The sequence below is a fragment of the Halyomorpha halys genome, unplaced genomic scaffold (assembly GCF_000696795.3).
Source record: "Halyomorpha halys isolate HHAL.00 unplaced genomic scaffold, Hhal_1.1 Scaffold218.1, whole genome shotgun sequence".
In the NCBI taxonomy this organism is placed as follows: domain Eukaryota; kingdom Metazoa; phylum Arthropoda; class Insecta; order Hemiptera; family Pentatomidae; genus Halyomorpha; species Halyomorpha halys.
In genome coordinates, this window is record NW_027109445.1 from 1,231,145 (window position 1) to 1,253,063 (window position 21,919).

At 29.0% G+C, this 21,919-nt stretch overlaps 2 protein-coding genes across 2 annotated transcripts in view; one reads left to right on the top strand and one right to left on the bottom strand.

Moving 5' to 3' along the window:
• Nucleotides 1–9,042, bottom strand: part of LOC106679784 (mitogen-activated protein kinase kinase kinase 7) — a 28,616-nt gene extending 19,574 nt beyond the window's left edge. The window contains exons 1-8 of the mRNA XM_014419126.2: nt 8,848–9,042; nt 8,481–8,706; nt 8,245–8,359; nt 6,964–7,106; nt 4,679–4,865; nt 3,451–3,572; nt 1,154–1,216; nt 968–1,068 (exon numbers count right to left, since the gene is read on the bottom strand). Coding sequence (XP_014274612.1) covers nt 968–1,068; nt 1,154–1,216; nt 3,451–3,572; nt 4,679–4,865; nt 6,964–7,106; nt 8,245–8,359; nt 8,481–8,706; nt 8,848–8,925 — 1,035 coding nt within the window. The 5' untranslated portion in view covers nt 8,926–9,042. The remainder of the gene's footprint in view (nt 1–967; nt 1,069–1,153; nt 1,217–3,450; nt 3,573–4,678; nt 4,866–6,963; nt 7,107–8,244; nt 8,360–8,480; nt 8,707–8,847) is intronic.
• Nucleotides 9,043–9,208: 166 nt separating this feature from the next.
• Zyx (lipoma-preferred partner zyxin) lies at nt 9,209–21,007 on the top strand. Its single transcript, XM_014419127.2, has 9 exons — nt 9,209–9,517; nt 9,598–9,742; nt 9,827–9,991; nt 11,994–12,154; nt 12,308–12,479; nt 13,763–13,932; nt 15,069–15,247; nt 16,077–16,197; nt 17,196–21,007. Exons 1-9 carry the CDS (start codon nt 9,401–9,403, stop codon nt 17,325–17,327), a joined length of 1,362 nt encoding a protein of 453 aa, XP_014274613.1. The 5' UTR covers nt 9,209–9,400; the 3' UTR covers nt 17,328–21,007.
• The last annotated feature ends 912 nt before the right edge of the window (nt 21,008–21,919 follow it).

Genomic DNA, 21,919 nt, shown 5'->3' on the forward strand with positions numbered 1-21,919 from the left:
AACAAACTTCTCCAATCATTAATCTACGGTCAACTATCTACACCTAATTATATAAATACAATATGATATTATCGATCCCTTTTCCGGCTCTCAGGAAATTTTGATGAATGAGTTATCAAAACAAAGGGAATTTCATAGAGAAGTGACAAATCTCAATTTCTTACTGGAACTTTAAGAAAAGTCATTAATAAGTGAGATATTGTAATAGATCTCTATATTATTTATTATATGGGATATAAGTCGACTGATTGACACATTATAAACTAGGTTTTAAACGTTTAAATAGAGCATGGTTGCTGTGGGGTACTTATTAACATGTGTCATTCTTTCCCATGCCTAATCTTAAAACATTGAAAAATATGAATACTACTCAAAGAATACTATGCTATCATCACCAATAAACATAGTAAAAATTAATTTTTACTTATTTTCTTGGTAATTTTATCTAGCTAGCAACAAATATGGTATTAATTATAATCTGTACCTTTGTAGCTATGTGATGATTTCCAATTTTCATGTCTCTACTCTCTAATTATTCAGTTCCTACAAAAAATTCATACCCTGCCTAGCACATCCATTCATGTACGGTCTACATACGAGGTTTTAGCTGGCACAATTCAGTGGAAATATAAGTTTATGGATAGCTGTATCTTAACTGTAAAACTGAAGTGATATTTTTCCAGTGGAACAACATAATTTCTTATTATGTAAACCGTTATTTAAACATAGTCATTATAGATATTATATGCAGCTTTACTGATTATATAAGTTGAATAGACTTTCTTGATAAAATTATATTGAATGAACTAAAGAGAAGAAGGAAACATATATAATGTGAGAGTTCTCGCATGGGTAAATTAGTAAAATTTAATTTGTACTTTTAATAATTTATGCAAACTCAAAAAATATAAAACATAACGTTTGATGCTAATTTTAAACTGGGAATGAAAAATAATTTTCAACTTACACCACAAACTGTATCATTGGCATCAACAATAACGCTAAGGGGCTGGCTTAATCTAGGATCGCAGGGAACTGGCCCTGAATCATGTCCATTTGGCTTCGCATCTGTAAACAGTTTTTATCGATAGAGAAATTCAAGGTAAAAATAAACAGATAAAAAAAATATATTCTTTAAAATTTCTTCACTTACGTAAACTTTCAATATATTCTTCATCAAAATAATCATTGGTATCCACAATCTCTTCCTCACTGCCTATCAAAAATGGAAAAAGATAGCTATTAGAATAATTCCATTCAGACACTTATGTTAAATGAATTAGTAAATAAATATAAAATTAATTATAACATAAGCCTTACATACTATCCTGTTTTATATATTTTAGACTTTTGTTTTAATTTAATTTTTAATTTTCTCTTAAATATTCACTCAACGAAACAGCTGTAACGTGCATTTAAATTATATCACACTGCATATCGATATATAATGTGTGAATCATGCATTAAAGTTTATTCATAAATCTTGAAATAACATTAAAGTTATCATAGATTACAATTTTAATTATATGGGGCCCAAGATTTTGGATTTTGTATGAAGTATATGAGTATTTTGTTACTCAAGTAAATTATGGACTTGAGTTACCATGGTGTTAAGTGAAAATTTCAAAACATACAGGTTTTTCAGCTTGGTTATATGACCAAAAAGGGACAAGTGTCTTTGTTGCACACGTTTTGTCAAACAAATCTGAGGTTAGTGAAAGAATATTATGTCACTCTTTGCACCCACCAGTGTGTCTAGACCCCGTAAGTTGTAAGCCATTACAAACGTAAAATCAATTTAGTATATAATTTATAATAAAAGTCAATCTTTTAAAGTCAATGCTAGTTTTATATTCTTGGTTTCAATGTTTTATAATTCAGATCTTATTTTCTAATTTTATAAATTGTCGAGATTTCAATATTTTCTGTACAGTCTGGAGTTTCTTTTAGGCTAACCAGCTTTGATACGGCTACTTTCCATATTGTTTACAATTTGGTGATAATTAAACCATTATAATTACTTCCAATTTTGTTAAACCTTTGATGGTTAGAACCTTGGATAAAAATGTTGCACATGTTTAGTGGTCTACCAACCACATAAGTTACCGTGCTAAAATATATTTAAATTAAAATGGGATGCGAAGTTATTTTGAAAATCATTCCATTCACTTTAAATTAGTACTGACTAAACATGGATAGAAAGAAAACAATCGATTTTTCAGTTAAAAACCTTGGCCTACATGGAAGGGTAAGCCACAAATAGTCAACCATCTTCACATGAAATAAAGTTATTATTTCAGTTTGGTCATTTTAAAAAGTGCTATGTTTTAACACTATGAATTTTTGGTTCAATGTTTTTAAATATCGTATAAACCCACATTACATTTTTAAAAATATTTTTCTAATATTTTTAATATTTGTACTAGTTTCTTTAAATAAAAGAGATATAATTATAAAACCAGGGCTATCAGCAAAGCAACATTCTACAACTCGACTCAAGGAAATGGCTGAGCACATGGAGATAAGGATGGTCCACTATGTATGTGGACACTAAGCTTGAAATCGTTAATACGGGACCCAATAGAATTTTTATTACAATAGTCAATATATTTCTTTTTGATTATGTGGTATAGCCCAGTTCAAGATGTCTGTGTGAGTCTGGGGCTGTCAATCAAAATTTAAGCCAAAATACGTAAAGCTGATTTTTTGAGTTGAGTTGATTGAATACTTTCATGTCCAATTCCAGTAGAAGAAATTTTATAGCCTGAATTAAGCATCTAGTTTCCTTGAGTTTTGTAGCAGCCCATTTTTCCATTGTAATAATATTTTTATTTGTGATAAAAAGATTTATATAACTAACATTTGCATTCAACTCACAAAATTTACATTAAATTAAATGGAAGCTGAATTATCCTCCCCCTCCGCCCAACAAAAAAATAGTATCCAAATTGGTCACCCTATTTAATAATACACTGCAAGAACATTGATAGAGGAAAATCATCTGAGGTGGGCAGGATGTGTCGGTCAAACGCCAGAAAACCATGCGGCTTAGGTCATATCAGAAAGTAATTTATAGGAGTATGTAAATAATTACAGAAATACCTTGGAGGAAGGTTTCAGGGAGGTTCATGACAGATGAGGAATTGACTGGAGGAGGAGGTGGCAGATGGTAAAGGACCGGAATAGGGCTCTACAAGCAGACACCTCACAAAGCTTAGTTGTAGAAGATTTAATTAAGTTAAGTAATCTGCTGGAGCAAGTCAGCCTTAGAGAAGGTGATTGTCTGTATTCAATATCTAGTCAGACCAGATGACTACATACACATATACTTAGATGTAGAATCAAAAATCAATAATGGAAAAGGTAAGAAGAAACTAAAACTAACATTTCAAATTCATCAGTGTGAAGCAGATCAATTCAATAAAGGATTATAAACTAAACAATACTCACAGGTTGAATCGTAGTCAGTATCCAAGGGAGTGTCATATCCGCTAAAAAATGGCAAGAGATCTTCCATTATTGTGACCACTTCTTTCATCGACGGGCGAACTTCTGGGTTCTTATCCCAACATCTGAATAAGGAAATGAAATTTTTTAATTTTAATCTAGTCAATGAAATATATGTATTTAAAGATTATATCTCTTCAACAAGTAGAAGAGGAATTAATGATCAATATTTTTGGAGTTTTAATTTAGTTAACACATTGTCGTGCTAGCTGTTTCTAAAAACATGATGTCTAAAAAGATCATTCTTCACCATCAACTTCAATTACTTATTCCCCTAAAATATATATTAATTCTAAATGAAAGTTTAATAGAAAATTTAATTTATAGTAGTGAAAAATGCAAAGACTAACAAGAGAAAAATATTCCAGAGTGGAGTAATAGGGAGCCAATATACAATCCGTTGTATAATAGAATCTTGACCAAATACAAACCCATTAAAGGGACCCTAGTGGTTTAGTTTGTTTTAACATAAAAGAGCATGAAATTCATGAATATTCATTGGACATATTTCGATTAAATGATTGAAAGTGAAAGATTTTTTTTTTTTATTGCAAGCATCTTTCAGTGAAAAATGTAAATATACGTAAGTTATCACATATAAATAATATATCACAAACCATGATTTTTATTTTTTATACCTGAGACTCCAAAATCTGGTAGATACATAAAAATGCAACATTGTACATTAAAACTAACAAAATGATAGGAATAAACAATGATTTTACTTATTTGTCTTATTACCAAAACTCAAAAATATGGTAACATAAGAAAAAAATCAGCTATAAGGAAAATACTATACATAAAATGCTGGTCATTTTTATAGGTGATTACAGATAAGGTAAGGGATAAACTTCGCAGGTAGAGGGTTAATTATCATTAAAATTAACAGGTAAATGAATAGGCAGGAATTTATCCATGTTTCTTTTTTAGAAGTTTCAGATAAATTTAAGATGAAAAAGTTTAATATAAATTAATTAAAATAATTTAAACACAGCTATTAATTTTTTTTTCTTTTGTAATGAATCAGTAAGGTGAAGTGACTTATATCAGAATAGGGTAAGGGAAAGTTAGCCTGAATTCAATACCTGGTAGGTTATCTCCTAAAAATATAATGAAATAGTTCATTATAGCTAATGTAAATTATATAAAAAAATATCTAACTTTAAATCACCTTGTATAAAGACTTTCGATTGGTGGCGGGCAATTGATTAGAAGAGGAGGACGGTGGCCAAGATGAACGTACCACATAATTGTATACACAGTTCCGGATAAATTTGTATATGGTCTCTCTCTGCTCAGTATCTCCCATAATATTATTCCCCAACTATAGACATCACATTTCTCGGCGTATTTTGACCCTGAAATAAATCAAGTTTTCATTAAAAATATTTCTGCAAAATAATATGATGAAATCAAATATATTTGGGAAACACTTTTAAGGAAACCTAAGCCATTGTTAGTTAACTGCTGATTTTAAGGCAGGTCTGGATTATTCATCTACTTTTTATATCATATCATGTAATCAATATATTATACATTTATTACTGTACGTATTTTATAATTATTTCTTTTTTATCAGCAAAGATTCACTTTGAAGGTGGAAACTGTGTCTTTGAAACTGTAAGATAGTCTAAATAAATTTAAAAAAAAAAAAATTAAGGATATTTGGGATCATTGAAAAGAATATTACATCAAAACTCTAAAAACCCTAATTTCCAATTCAATATGATTAATAGATAAATCCAACTTGATTATTTTTACTTGCCTACTGTTTATCATAAATATTTTAAATGAAAAATGACCCTTTCATTTGTAATAAATGAATTTAAATATTATAATGAAGTCATACAATTCAAGTGCAAACAATTAGTTAAATCCATTAAAACAACTATAATTATTGCAGCTACAACAATAAAAGTATAAAAAACTTCAAGTATTCTTTTTCAAAGCTCAGAAAATGTTATACTACCTTAATTAATAAAAAATTATATATTTATAGGACTTAGTATTTTCACAAATCTTGATTATGGTTATAAAAAATGTACTACAGTCTCTACATTATGTAATGCTTCAGAAGGAATCATCTGTGCACGGTACACTAGATCTTTTACAAGATTTGCCTATAGTTAAATATTTTATTTTTACCAAAATAATAAACACTTTGACATATATTGGCTTGGAAATAAAGTTGTATATTTTTAATGATAAATCAATTGTAATTACCTTCGTAACAACTTAAAATTCCCTTCATCCTTATACTTTTTATAATTTACAACTAATTTTTTTAATGCACTGAACTAACTTTACTTGCATTAAACTAACTTAGTATTCAATCTTCTGGGAGAACCTTTGATAATAAAACAAAACAAAGGAAGAAAGAAAGAAAGTAGAATACTACTTTGAATAATTTGCTTAAAATCCATAATCTACTAGGAAGAATGTAATCGGGGGCCATTTGCAGCCAAGGGAGTTGAGGTATCACCTTAGCAACATCAAGATTGCAGCAGCACCAGTTCAAATCCAGCTTGGAGGGAGAGGGGGGTTCACTATAATTTTGTGCCACCCCCAGAATGAAAACTTGACCCTCTTACTCTGGTTAGGGAAGATTGGTTACCTGTGAAATTACCAGGTAGGGGGTAAAAAAAAAAGGAGAATATAATCATGGGCTAATTTAAGATATGAAAAGTATTAGCGTTTCTTTATAAAACAAGTAGTAAAAATTCAAATTAATACAAACAATAACTCCAGAGTACAACCAATCTAAGCATTAGTTAAAGAACAGCTTCTAAAAGGCTGTAATTAGGTGTTATAATTAATTTTGATTCACATTTCCTAAACTTCTAACAACTAGAAATACATTTTTAATTTTTCTGGTTTCACAGACAGTTTAGAAAACATTCAATAATATAAATTTGAACTATTAGTTTTGATCTATGAAGAAAATTAAATAAATAACATCCTGATATCAACTAATAAATACAAACAAAGAACTTGCAATAAACTTAAAAGAACTGTAAACTTTTAAGTTTAAAAAACAACAACTTAATTTTAACTGAAAAGAAGTAAAAAATGTTTCATTGAAAAAAAAAAAAAAAATTGAGCACTAAAAATATGATTTTCAACCCACTGAGTTTTTATAAATTAATATTTCTTGAGAATCTATTTAAACATTAATTGATTGCCTAACTATCTTCAAAATTGTTGATAATGTGCCAATTTTAAAAATGTTCTTGTTTGTATAACTAGGTGTTTTATTTAGAGACTAACCGGTCTTTCATAGAGCTATGCATATTTTGAATTACTTCATGACTTGATAATATAGAAATGATGATTGAAATTATACAAATAAACATTGATTAATCTATAAATTTTAATCTTAATGAAATTATTTTGAAAATTATAAATTAATCTCAATAATATTATAAAATCATATCGTAATAATGAAATAATACATACCTTCGAAAACTTCTGGAGCCATCCAAGCAGCACTCCCCTTGTTATTTGTCATATAAGTCTTTTTATAGCAAGCTGTACCAAAATCACATATCTTGAGAACTGTCCCTTTGTCGAACAGAAGTAAATTAGGAGGTTTCAAGTCTCTTAAAAAAAAAATTTAGAAACACTTAATAACCATAATAAATTCATAGGAGTCAATATACTACTCAACATAAAAATAATAACTGATTTAATGTCAACATAAAATGTAAAATTCTAATGTAGTTTTCAATAAATTAAAATTAAGACACTTGTTTACTAATATTGAATAATAGGATTAAATATTTTGAAATTAAAAACAATAATAGCTTAAAATATTAAAAGTTTGCACCATACAATTATATGGTCCAAATTATCATCTGAAAAGATCTAATTAATTTTAAAAACGGAAAAAGATTAATAAGAATAATTTGTAAATTATGCGAATGTTACATAAAAGTCTGGAATTTAACAATAAACGGATAATTCTTTATTCATGACGAATATAGTATTTATGCTAAAGATAATTATGAAACTAAACATAAATTCCTTTTGTGCTTCCAAAACAAAAATATCTTTCCTTTTTAATAAAAGTTTATAATAAACTTGTCAACCTTTTGCCAGATTCAAGCATATTTTAAACTGTTAATTGACATGTTTAAACACAAACATAAGATAAATAATTCGTCCAATATAATAACATAAATTAGAAGAAAAATGTTGGTCCTTTAGTAACCTAACTTCGTTAAAACTATCTGGTTTGCAATAAACTTTGAATTGAGGCTAGAGGATTTGGGCATAGTTAAAAGTAATTTAATTAAATGTATCTAATTTAATTTTAACTTCAACACCCTTTTTTTTTCTCGAAATATTAGATATGGGTGATACAATTCTTGTGCAGCATTTGTATGAATGGTTACTAGAATTGTAACTAAAAAAAAAATTATTATATGAGGTAGATGTTATACTGTATGTACAAGGATTAGCTGAGTCTGAGCTTTCTTAATACAAATGAAATAAGTAAAATCCTAATTCAAAGCACCGAATGCCAAAAAATTTACTTTGATTCAGATGTTATACTGTATGTACAAGGATTAGCTGAGTCTGAGCTTTCTTAATACAAATGAAATAAGTAAAATCCTAATTCAAAGCACCGAATGCCAAAAAATTTACTTTGATTCAAATATAACAATACAAGTTGTGGACTAAACTAAATAACAAGTCAAATTTGTTACATTATTTTGTAAATAAAAGTTAGTTTACCTATGAATAATTGGAGGATTCATTCCATGAAGGTAAGCTACTCCTCTCGCACACTGTAATGCCCAATTCATTGCATGACTAGCCGTGTAAATGATTTTAGTTTGGGAATGTAAAACTGAAATTAAAAGATACATAAATCATAACAAAGTCAATATCAGACTAACAAAACTTAAGTAAAAACCTAGATAGGACAATTTCAGATAGGGGTAACAAGATTAGTAGAAGTCATCTCTTACCATTATACAATGAACCACCTTCAGCATATTCCATAACAATACAGACAGGTTCTTGAGCAGGGACTCCATACAATTTGATTATGTTTTCATGGTTTACCCGCAGGAGATGTTTAATTTCGATAGTAAAAGCTTTCTTTTCTGCTTCTGTTTCAATTCTTTTAACTGCGACATTGATGTCTTTCCAACAAGCTTTGTGGACGACACCAAAGGAGCCTTTACCAATAATCTAATAACAAAGAGGTCAAATGTCAAAAACTAACTGACGGAAAATCGTTATCAGAACGTCTAATTTGATGGCTTGATTTTATCTAAAACAAACAATAATTACCGACGTAGATGAGTTAGAATGATTATGGACGAAACCTACCTGACCGTATTTGATATCTTTGTGGTCGATGTTGCCTACATAAGCCTGATTAGGTTTAACAATTCCTTTCATCGCCATAAGTCACGAATGACGATCTAATTCAGTCAAAAATTCAAAAACACTACCAAAGCTTACGATCAGCTGATGACATTCATTTTCCAGGGCTGCATGCCTCTGTTGTGCTGTTGTGATTATGTCCCTCAACTATTTTCAATATTTAATCTTTTCATAATTAAAGTTTCATAATGGGCTTGTCTCATTTCTAATTGCAGCATATTTAATAGTAACCAGTTTCACAAAGAGGAAACAATGCCGATTTCTACGAAAAAATATTCCGCTGATTAGTCATTAGGTGGGGTGGGATTATGATGTCAGATAGGTTGTTGCTCAGTGAGCACGTATGGTTATAAAACTACATTCACCGAAAATTCCTCACCATATTATCGTTAAATTACGTCGATTTAAATAATTATTAAGTTTTATGAACCCCGTTTCAAAAGTGAACGTGATATTTTTGAACTGAGTGAATCCGTCCTGTCAATAGACTCAGAATATGTCGGGGTTTTTGGACCAAAAATTAGCAGCTTTAAAAATAAGCTCAGATGGCCAACAAAGTCCTAAGAAAGTCGGCCCTGCTGTTCCACCTAAACCTAAAAAACCTCAGCCACAGGTAAGTAAGGCTTTCTTACTGTTTTGTTATTCCTTAGTCCCAAGCAAGTTTTGTTCTCATTGTTATTATATTGTGACCAGGTACCGAAAAGTTATGCTTTGAATGGGCCTAGCGAGCCTTCTTTTACTTCTCCTTTACACACCACAAGTCCTGAAAAGAAAACTAATGTTTACATGTCCCCAGTCAATCAACATACTGGCAATATTTATTCTAATATTCCGTCAGGTAAGTAACTTTACTTATTAGTAGTTGTGTTTTTCAGAAATATAGAATACCATACTAAGTCTATTCTTTCATTCCTTATTTAAGGATACAATCCGCCGAAAAAAGAAGAAACTGTCAACAACACTTACAGCAATGCTGAGATGTTCAAACCATCAACTGCTTATAGGAAAGCAGAACCTCAAGCACCAGTTTATAGTAATATTATGAATAACAGCAGCTATTCCAATGCGCCTAGCTATGCCAATATAGGTAATGTTTATTTATATTATTTTCAAGTTTATTGAAACCTTAAGCCAGACAAATTCAATTCCTTGTCTAACAGATCTGACATTTTGCTGACAAAAAATGAGTTATTATTCAGTGTTCTATTAATGTAGAATAAGTATATCTTTTTTCAGATAAACAAATCAGTATTAGTTATTCTCATAAATTTGCAAACTTAATGTATTATAACTAAATAAAGGAGAGGCAGGATTGTTATATTACTTCATGTTAACATAAGGATCATTTTCTGGAATCCAATAGATCAATTAGTTTCAAATTATTATTTAGTATTATTAAAACTTTGTACATATCCTAATTTTTTTTAAGTTCTTATTATCTTAAAGATCTGAAGCAAAAAATGATGATAATTCTGGCACATTACATTTGCAGCACTCAAAAATTTTCAGAAAAATGTACTTATATTATTTCTTTGTTAATACTCATATCAATTACATTTATTATCATTCTAACCAGTATAAGTTCTACTTTCATATAAAAATATAATTTTATCTTTTACCCTCTACCTTCTGTTAATCTAATTAACTGTTTAAATTAAAAAATAACTTCAAGGAATCTATACATAATATTTTTATTTTTAAACCAAACGAAGAAAAAGACAAGTACTTATCGGGCTAGTAAAACAGTTAATTTGGTTGGAGAAAAGTTTGTTTAAATAAACTGGAAATAAGTATCGTAATAATACTGGAATATGTATTTCTATATTCCTCCATTTTGATATAAACAATATATCTTGTTACTATAAACAATTAAAATTTTGATTAGTTCATTGAAAAAAATATATATTTAAAGTTTTAATTAAAATTGGGATATCAATGGATGCCAATGAAAACCTCACAACTCCATCAGTTCATGAAATGAAAAATGTTATGAATTGAAATGGTGAAAGTATTGTCTATTGTAGGTAAACCTATTAATAGCTAAGCTTGTAGACCACTCATTGGTTTCTCCTGTTAAATTTACCAAAATGGTGTTATTAAGTAGTAACACCATTGCTATTGCCCTTAATGTTTGAATAATAATTCAGTTTTTAAAAAGTAATTTTTATTATTATGAGAGATGACCGTGGATGATAAATGAGGAATTTTTATGATGAGTAATTTTTTATAATATAATGAATAATGAATAATTTTTATTATCTGAAAACTGAATTGCCTTCTTTAATTTGTTTGTTTATATATATTGTTTACTAATCTGAACAAAGCTTGCCTTCTGCAACTGTTTATCTTGCATCCCATTGGGATAATTCATTTTAAGACAGTTGGTTGCACATCTCTTATCTTAATGACATTTGAATTTCCTTTTATTTTACAATTACTGGAGCTTTAGGATGGGAGGTTATTATTAAACAGAAGATTATTATAGTCAAAATTAAGCCAAATTAAAATGTAAATTGTTTAAGATTACATTCACTTTCTTACTAATTTATTTATACAAACGGATGAAATCTTATTTTATTAATTACCATAATGTGCTCTCAAACTTCTCTGAAATTGTTATAGTGCATAAATTTTATTCCTCCGTCATGGAATCTAAAACTAAATAACAACCTGTAAGGAATTTCGTATCACTTAGTTTTTAGAAAATAATTCTGTCTCCAAAAGATGTAATCGCTATAATGATAATTGTGCTCAAGAGTACTGAACAACTTCAATTTTCAGTCTCCCACTCAAACCTGTCAGTATTATAGTATCAGTCCATATTGTCTTTTGACTGATTATGTTTTGTTTTTTATGTGTTGTGATAGATGTTGATTGTTTAATTACTCTTCCCTTGTATTTATTTTATTTTTTTCATCTTAGTGGATAAAGTATAATAGTCATAAAACTGAAATGCGCACTTTTTTTTTTTTAAGTTATTGCTTAGTTGATTTCATTTCATTCATTAAGTTATTTGTAATATTCATACATTTTCCTGATTATTTGCTTAATCTATATTTTAATCCATTTATGTTTTATTTTAATTCTAGATGACATTCCGCCAATGCCTGAAATAGTCGACTATAGTGACTTCCCTCCTCCTCCAGCTGACTTTCCTCCACCACCCTCTCCGGTCAGTTCTAGTTATTCTGAACTCAGAAGAGCGACTAACAGCAATCCTGATTACGCTACCTACGCACCTTCTTCTCAGGTATTCTATAACTTTCAAATGCGTTTTTAAATCAGGTTTAAGTATTTTTAGAGTTTGAATAGATCTCTAACTAGCCAACATGATCAAGATCCTTTGCTTTTCATGCTAGTTTATCTAATATTCTAACATTATCTACTTCATTTTTTTTTCCAGGGTTCTTCAGCTTACGATTCTATTTATGAGCCTATAGCTCCGAGACCACCATCATCCCGCTCTAATTATTCCATATATGCTCCATATAAGGCTCATGAAGCAGAAGTTGACGCACTCACAGATCTTTTAGTACATTCCATGGATTCCCCCACTGCTGATGGTTATATATATGGTAAATTTTAAATTTACATGTGAAATTATTTTCCTTTCAACACTTTTATAATATGTATTATAGCCAATATTTCGAAAGGTCATGATTTTTATAAATATTTGTATATCACTGTTAGAAAGATATGGACGAAAAGAACAATTCAAATAGCTCCTAACCAGGACCTGATTGGCATATAGGCTTCCTGGGCTTTTTCACTGAGTTACATTGTTTTGAGGAGTGGAAAACAGGACAAACATATTTAATGAATGGGAAAAATAAGTCTTTTAATGAACACTATTGATTAGTCCTAAAATACATGTTGAGTTCTGGATTTTAATGCTAAAGAAGGCATGTAATAACCCCATTGTTATCCAACAATAATGCCATGAACTGATTCAAGAGGAAATATTAGTTTATACTAACTGTTGCGGTACACCTAAAAATATCAGGACTTTGACATTATAGATTTACAAAACAAAATGAAGTTACTATAACTCATGTTTTATTGTCAGTAGTTATTACAGCTGAAATGAACTACAACAACTATTTATTAAATAAAACAAAATAAAGAAATTGTGTCTTTAATAAACCATAGTGTTTAATTGCATGTGTGTTTAAAACGATTTATAAACTAGAATACCTAAATTTTTATAATGTTTGGGAAGAGTAATGAAAAAAAGGATGGTAGAAGGAGGAGAAGAGTACAGCGGTTAAAGGTTATCTACATAGAGCACCAGCTTCTACTGGTGTAGTGATCATAATGAAACCACTGTACTCTATATGGCATCGGTGGTGAATTTCCGTGACAATTTATTTCTATTTCCTGTTCTCCGTACTGTATTTATTGTTACTAGTTTATTACTTCTAATGTCTCTATATGTCATGAAATAAGTTAAGTTTTCTGATACATTTAGACAGTATACAGCAAGGAAAGACAAAATTCGGGACTATCTCTTTTCTTACAATTAGTGGTTTTTAATATCTGTTGGCTCAATTTTTTCATTGGCTTTTGTCCATTTCTAAGTTTGTCAAATAAAAAATCATAGATCCAAATAAAAAAATAACTAGGATGAAATTCATTTTTCAGTGAACAACAAAATTGTAAGCTCTGTAAGTCAGCGAAAAAAAGGAATGTGATTCAAAATATTTTATACTTCTTGCCAAAATCATTTACAGTTCCTTCACAAAATGATCATAATGTAATTTGATCTGTTTCTTACATTATAACTCTATTTATAATAATAATTATAACTTTTATAAATACATAAGTGTGTTAAATAACTTTGTTTTGTTTTTTTTATTAGGAGATTGTGTTAAATGTGGGGAAAAGGTTGTAGGAGAGGACAACGGATGCACGGCAATGGATCAGGTCTATCATATTGAATGTTTCACTTGTTGCCATTGTGCAGTTCAACTTCGAGGAAAACCTTTTTATACATTGGAAGGAAAGCCCTATTGTGAAGCTGGTTACTTGGTAAGGTTAATTTATATTACCAAATATAAAAATTTCTTGTAATTTTATAATTTACCTACTACCTATTTAATAACATATAATAAAATATTTAATTACATTAGAATAATTTTATCTAAATTTAAAATTGTATAAATTACTTGTGATTAAGCATTAGGAACACAATTTTTCAGTACTTGATTTCAAAATATTATAGGAATAACTGTTTAAACAGACTGTTTTTGCTTTAGAACTTTTATTTTTATTTTGCTTTATAACCTACCTTTTGACTGTTTTTTAAGAGAGTTAAACAAATTTAGTTCATTAGTATTTATGTTTTTTTAAGGGCAGAGTTAATTTTTTTGGATTAGACAAAATGGACCCAAGTCCACTACAGTGCGTTATTGCTAGTTGCAAAATAATGATGTAGCTAAATCTTTAGTGGACTATTGATCAATCCGCTGTCAAGCTTCTGATTTATTTGTCTGGAGCATTCTGTTGATACGAGACCTGTGTTGCCAAATCTACAAGCCAACCAGTGCCTCCACTCCTGGGTTATTTCATGTTAAAGTACAAACTAATACTATTATTAGTATATATTTATATAATAGTATACTATTAATAGTATTATCTTGTAGTTTGTACTTGGTACAATTTCATTGGCATTTTTATTTTTAAACTCCTATATCACTAGTTATGTTCAGTACGAAACAGGACCCAGGTTCATACTCAATGCCTCCTCCATCATCCTCTGCTCGCTGATTATAGTCTGCTACTGTATTCCAGCTCTCTTCTGGAGCTATCATGAGATTGAGTTGACGTAACATAAAGCAGGATAGGAGGCTCAGAATCAGACATAGCCAGTTAGTAATTGTTTGAGGAAATGCTCATTTCTCATTTGTAGTACAGTTTATAAATTTATGGAGTCGGTCCATCTCAAAAGACAGAAGATGATGTATTCCATCATATCTTCCATATTTCAAGGTTTCCTTTTCTCTCTTCTTTTTCAACCATTGGCCTGTGCATTGGAATTTTTACAGGAGTGTGTGTGACTATCTATATTTTTGTTATTGATATTAAGTTTTTTAAGAATTTTAATATAAATTAAATATTACATTAATTTTTATTTCTCTTATTAATAGACAATATTGCTTTTGTAGCTTACTTTGGAAAAGTGCTCTGTCTGCCTAAGGCCAATTTTGGACAGAATTCTGAGAGCAACTGGCCGTCCCTATCATCCTCAGTGCTTTTGCTGTGTCGTATGTGGAAAAAGCCTTGATGGTATTCCGTTTACTGTCGATGCCACAAATCAAATACATTGTATCGAAGATTTTCATAAGTAAGTTTCATCTACTAATTATATTTTGTTAAAAAAGTTTTTTTTATTAAATAAAATATTTAACATTTTCATAATTCTGTTTCAACTCTTTAATAATCAAAATCTTTTATAATATCTTTGTGTTATGTCATAAATATAATTATCAATTTTTCAAGATACTTTTTATGTTTTTGATGATTTGAAATAGATACTTATCCTTCCATTATAAATTTCTCAGTTCACATCTACTGTTCTTTATGAAAGTGAAACGTGATCCCTTACGGGAGGGAGTTTACATTAGTAGTTAAAAAATTTTAATGTAATCCAAATTACATAACCTGCATCAGATAAATATACTTGAGGTAATGGGTGAATAAAGTGGGAATATAAAGTTGTTGGAATGATGTACAAATCTCGATAAGGGTTATCAGCTCTGATTCAACAGATAGGAAACCTAAGAGGCCATGATGGTTGAGGGTGTTTTGAGACCTTTGTGACTTCTCCACTCTTTGTAGAATATGTTGGTAACCTGCAGGATAACCACAGCAGAAATGTTTAGGTGGGGGTGTAAGTATCCTAGAAGTTATCAGATAAGTAGTTGTAAGGATCTTGTCTGATGTTGAGAAATGAGTTTTATTAGAGTACAGTTAAGGAATCATTTTGGAGTTCAATTGGTGTTATCTCCATCGAATCGTGGGATTCTATTATTATAGGCTTTTATTAATATTTTTACTGCATACTAAATTTTATGCTCAACATGTTTACTTTGTTGTGTTTTTATAATTTAGTTGTTATTTTCAATAAATTGTTGTTTTAAAATATGTAATTTATATCTGTTTGCAATTTTTAGAAAATTCGCTCCTCGCTGCTGCGTGTGTCAGCTTCCAATTATGCCTGAACCTGGTCAAGATGAAACAGTGAGAGTAGTGGCCCTCGACAGGAGCTTCCATATTTCTTGCTATAAATGTGAAGTGAGTGAAATTTTATTGATAACTTATATAATTAATGCTTAAACTTGGGAGATTGTATTTTTAGATTGTTTGCAATATAATCTGAATAATAGAAAAATATGTTATATTTCAACCTTTGTTTTAATTTACTGTATTCATATGTTTGTCTTTTTTTTAAATTGGTCTCAAATTTAATTTGATCATATATTAACATATATATACTGCCTATATAACACTTTATGATTTATATTTTAATTTTTACCTAATAAATAAGTTAAATTAACATTGACGTTTTTATACACTCTGGATTGACCGGTCTCGGCTCTGCCTAGGATGGATAAGGGGATTCTACTGTATGATTATAAATTTCTTCTTATGGAATATAACTCAGCTGTTTAATTTTAAGAGCTGAACAATTGTGGCAATGTGCATGTAGAGGCCATCGTGACCAGTATTATTAAGGTGTCACTTTAGCAACCTTTTTTCAGAAGCGGCACTAGTTCGAATCCAGCTTGAGTGGGTTGATTTTTATATTGTGGTTCCGTCACTGAATCATCTCGACCTTACCATTCTAGCTGGAATAGTTTAATACCTTGGAGGATAACTCCTCCCCCTCTATGCCTGAAATGATCTCATAGGGAATAACTAAAAAAAAAGTTACTGCTTTAGTTCAATGAGTGATATATCAATAAACAGATACAATATAATTCATGTTATGAACATCAAATATCTAAAACCTAGAGATGTGCTGGGTGCTGTGTTGGTTTAATTTTTTATTTTTCTTGGTTTTGTTTTTTTAACTGTTAATATAGCTAGCTACCTATGCTCCCGCAAGCAATAAATAGCTATATAAATATCATGGGACCAAAAATCTTCATTGTCTGTTGTAAAAATAAATTAATTTTTTGGACTAATCCATTGATGCATTAGTCTTAATAAGACTGTTGTGTATTGAGGTTTATTAGTATTGTAATAAAATTCATTTTCTATTTTGTGCTGAAATTGATTTAATTTTACAGGATTGTGGATTGGTACTTTCATCGGAAACAGAAGGAAGAGGATGTTACCCTCTTGACGACCACGTCCTCTGCAAGAGCTGCAACGCTAAGAGGGTTCAAGCGCTCACTTTTCACATGACAACTGACCTCTAGTCTTGTTAAGTCATTATTGACGGCTGTGAAGACCAATACGCACACATATTTTCAAGTTTTACTATATCAGACATAATTTTAGATTTTGGGACTCTTTCTTGATAATTTTAGTACTTGAGGAAGTTGTTAGCCTATACATTTACTATGGGGTTTGTAATTTAATTAAATTAATTTTATAATCGCAAAGTCAAAATTTGATAGCATTAATTCCAAAACTATTACTATTTTGTGACTGTGCCAATTATTATAAGACTACTGGCTTTGCATATATACAATTTTTACCATTTTAGACTACAAATCTTTGCCAAGAATTAAATGGCAAAATTGTCTTACTTTAAAAAGAAACAAAAATTATTTTTTAAAGTTTTTTTTACCAAAAAGCTGTAAATGATTTCTTAAATAATTGTAAAGATTCTAAATCCAGCTTAGATATTTTTTTTTTATTGTCTTTCATTTTTAGTCATTCTTGATATTTGAATTAATATGTGACTTGATTGCCACTTTTATAAATATTTGCTTTTTTTATATTTTATCATTGTTATCTATTTCTATGATTGAGGGAACTTTTTGCGTCCCTATATATATAATAAGTCTATAGTTTGTTTAAATTATTTTACTCGAATAAATAGGTTTTCCTTTATTTCATTTCTTTTTTTGGTTTTAAATCGAAAATAGATTGATAGTTATAATTGATTTTTGTAGTGTAAATAAATTTTGTTTTTTGATGTTAATTCTTGGTGACATTTACAGTTTTCTCCGTTTTGAAATTTTCATTTTTTTTGTCAGTGACATAATGAATATTAAATATAGTAGGGGTCTACATAGAGGCCTTTTGTACTCTGGTCGGAATTCTTGGTTACATGCCTATGAATGAATTATAAATTATTGAATGCCTATTGAATTATAAATTATTTTATTGCCATTAAAAATACAATTTGTAATTATTTTTAGCTCTAGATACATTGTTCTGCCCATTCAGTGTTGGGAATGCCATTTAATTTTTTCCTGACTTAAGTTATTGATTTATTTAAAGGAATTAGTTACTTCAAGTTATTTATGTATGTATTATTTAGCTTTCTTTTTTTTTTTTTATTAACATTCCAAAATAATTTATTTTTAGGATAATATGGTGTATGATGCTGTTCCTTTTTTTTATATTGCCATTTATAATTAATTGATTTTTAAATTATGTTTTGTAAATTTTTATTTGTTAGTTTTAAGATTTGTACTTGCTCATTATTTTTAAATTAGAAATTTTGATGTATTAATTGTTTATTTTAGTAATTTTTCAATATAGAAGAGATATTTTATTATTATTTTTTTAAATTTATTTTGGTTATATATGTTGGTTGCATTATGAATATTTTTAACTATTGAATGTTAAAGGTATTTTAATAGTTTTGTTTATCAATTATGACTTTTTTTATAAATTCTTAAATTTATTGCCTTCTCAGCAAACTATTTTTGGGATGAAGTATTGTTGAGCTGTGTTAATCATCATTGAAGGCTTAGTGCCGTTACAGTGTTCTTATTGAGGTGTAGATAGTTGACCGTAGATTAATGGTTGAAGAAGTTTGTCAGGGGGTGCGGTCAGCAAAGAACAACATAAATAAATATGGTTTTGTTTATTTATGTTGTTCTTTGCTGACCGCACCCCCCGACAAACTTCTTCAATACAGTGTTCTTACTGTTGATTCCTCCTCATCACATTTTCTTGGCGAATTTGATGTCCAGCAGGTTAAAGGAACTGTCGATTATTAATATTTATATCTATATTAAATTTAAAAATTCATTTATATAATTTAACAAATAGAAGAAAACTTGTTATTGACAAAGGTGAAAGATAAACATTCATAAATCATATGAAATAATAATAATTTTTGAGATTGTCCATAAAAATAATGCATCATTTTCCTTTGTTTCATCATGTTTACTGCTTCACTTAGTTATTTCCCATAAAAAGGGGGAAGAAAAAAAAAAAAATTTTATATCTCATTAAGTAGATTTAAAATACTACTTTTCTTAAGTAACTCCTTCCTCCACCATTTTGCTTAAATAAAATAGAATAAATAATATTTAACTAAAATGTAAATGTATTGGACGTGAAGGTTAAGCCTATGCAGAACTCAAGTTCTTGCTGGTCGATATTCCATTTTCTTAGCTTTATGTGTATATCATATTTTTCCAGTGAGCTCTTTGTTTCTAAGGCACAATCTTCCCTCAAAAGTTACATTGCGAGTTTTGATCCTTTGTCTTATCAGCTGATCTCAACAAATATTTTATTAACCTTAATAACCCTTATTGTACTATGAGTAAGATATTTTGCCTTTTAGATGTTTGAAATTTCTGTGTCCGTTTCACTCTCTGTAACTGTTCACTGGTAATATTGGTCAGGAACTACTTTTTCTTTTCAATTATAAAATTCGTGAACCTCTTTCCTGCACAGATATTCCCCCTTACAGTCTCTCAACGGCATACTTCTTGTATCCTGCTCTGTTTTTAATGAATTTATTGTTCGGAATGTATTGTCAAGAAAGTACTATTCAACATCATTTAGTTATCACTTGCATTAATAACAACGCATAGGTTTCCTACATGTTTTTATAGAAAATGATTTAGAACTCCTGTCCATTTCTTGATGTTTCATTCGATTCATATTGAGTCATTTGCATCGACATGTTAACTTCTAATGCATCTCTCCTCTTTTGAAAGTGTATTGAATGCAGGCTTTAGATCGAGGAACTATGAAATATTCATGTTCACCCCAACTCTTCTGTGTGTTGTGTTCTCTCAGTCAACCAGGTAGTCTGAAATACATCAACATATATGAGCTTCCGATATGTTTTAAATTAAAAGAAATGGACAAACTTAGATTGGCTATTTATTGATTTCAAAAGAAAATTTGATAATATATAATTGTATTGGCAAATATTGGAAAAGAGAGTGCGCTTAATAAGTTAATATTGGATAAGAGGAAGTTTACTACTGTTGGTACGTTTTAGTTGATGAAATAATTTTTATTCCAATATTTTTTTTTTTTTTTGCTACTGTATGGCCCTAAAGTCACTCATAAATTATGGCCTAAATGCCTATACTAGTTTTATTATAATAAATATTTTTGTTCAGAGAAAAATGTATTAATTGATAAACTAGATGCTTGATATTGTAAAAAGAATTATTTTGTCTAAAATTATTGCAAGAAATATTATATAATGTAATTATAATATGCTGTTCCTTAGAGGTGATATCTTTTACATTTTTATATTTCAGTTTTTGTAGTCAAGAGCGATATTGACACAATGTCTGTAAAATTAGAATGTCTAAATCGCTCTTAGTGAATTTCTACTTTATATTTATTGAGGAACTTGAAATATCTTACTATTTAGCACCCTTTGCTCGGCATTACTGATGACATTCTTGTCTTACAGTTACCTATTAATAATGTCTTCAAATGAAGAATGTTTCATTAAGAACTTGGCATTTTTTTGAAATATTCTCTATGTGTATATGTATAGCTGAGCAGGGAAAATAGCAACTACGAAGTTGTGTCCTAATAACTTTTAAAGGTGCTATGCCATTTATATTTATGGTTTACGTTCCATGAAATTATTGTAAATAGAAATTGAATATTTAGTGGAGAAATGTAATATTATATTATCCATATATATTATTAAAATATATTGTTTTTTTTTATCCCCTTGAACCTTTTTAATTTCATGTGGTATGGAATCTACATTAGAAATATTTAAAAGATCATATTTCTTCCTGAAGTAGATAAACTATGGTATTTATTCAAATATTCGTTTTTTATTTTTTAAATTAACCAAATTTAAAGTTTTGATACTCCATGATGCAAAAAAATAAAGTGTCCAAGTTTGTACTATTTCCACGAAATTTTAGAGTTATAGTTATGAAGAATGTTTCAAGAAAAATATACAAAAATAAAGCAATACAACATGGGCTGAAAACTATCAATTGTTTAGTGATATTTTTTATTTAAAAACCTTTTTTTCTTTTATAACGACTAAAATTCAAATGCCCTGACATGATTAATTGCAGTTTTGTTTATGATTGAACTATATAGTTTTTGTTTAAATATAAAAAGATGTTCAGGGTAGCGGTCAAAAAAGAACAAATAGTTTCTAACTATTAGTTCTTTTTTGACTGCAACCCTGACCATCTTCTTAGTGCAGGATTGAATCTAATGAAAATTCATGGAATGATCTTCAATAAAATAAGAAGTATATGAAGAAATGACAACATTTATTATTTTAATCCATAATTAAGTAAGATATTTATTTTGAAAAGCTGTTTAATCGAACTATAATTATTAAGAAATGTGCACCCAATGATTAAAAAAAATAATGATTATACAATTAAAATGAATTAACATTAGTTTTAGATCTACCTTTTTTAAAAACTAGATATAAATCATTATCAACGAAATTGTGTCTTTCTAAAAACTTGCCTTTTACAATTTGATCACTCTCATCAAAGGGATTTTATTGTTAGTTAATTTAGCTTATTTTTGGAAATTCTCAATTCCAAGCTTTCGGCTAAATTAAAACTAGTCAGTGCTTTTGTAAATTAAT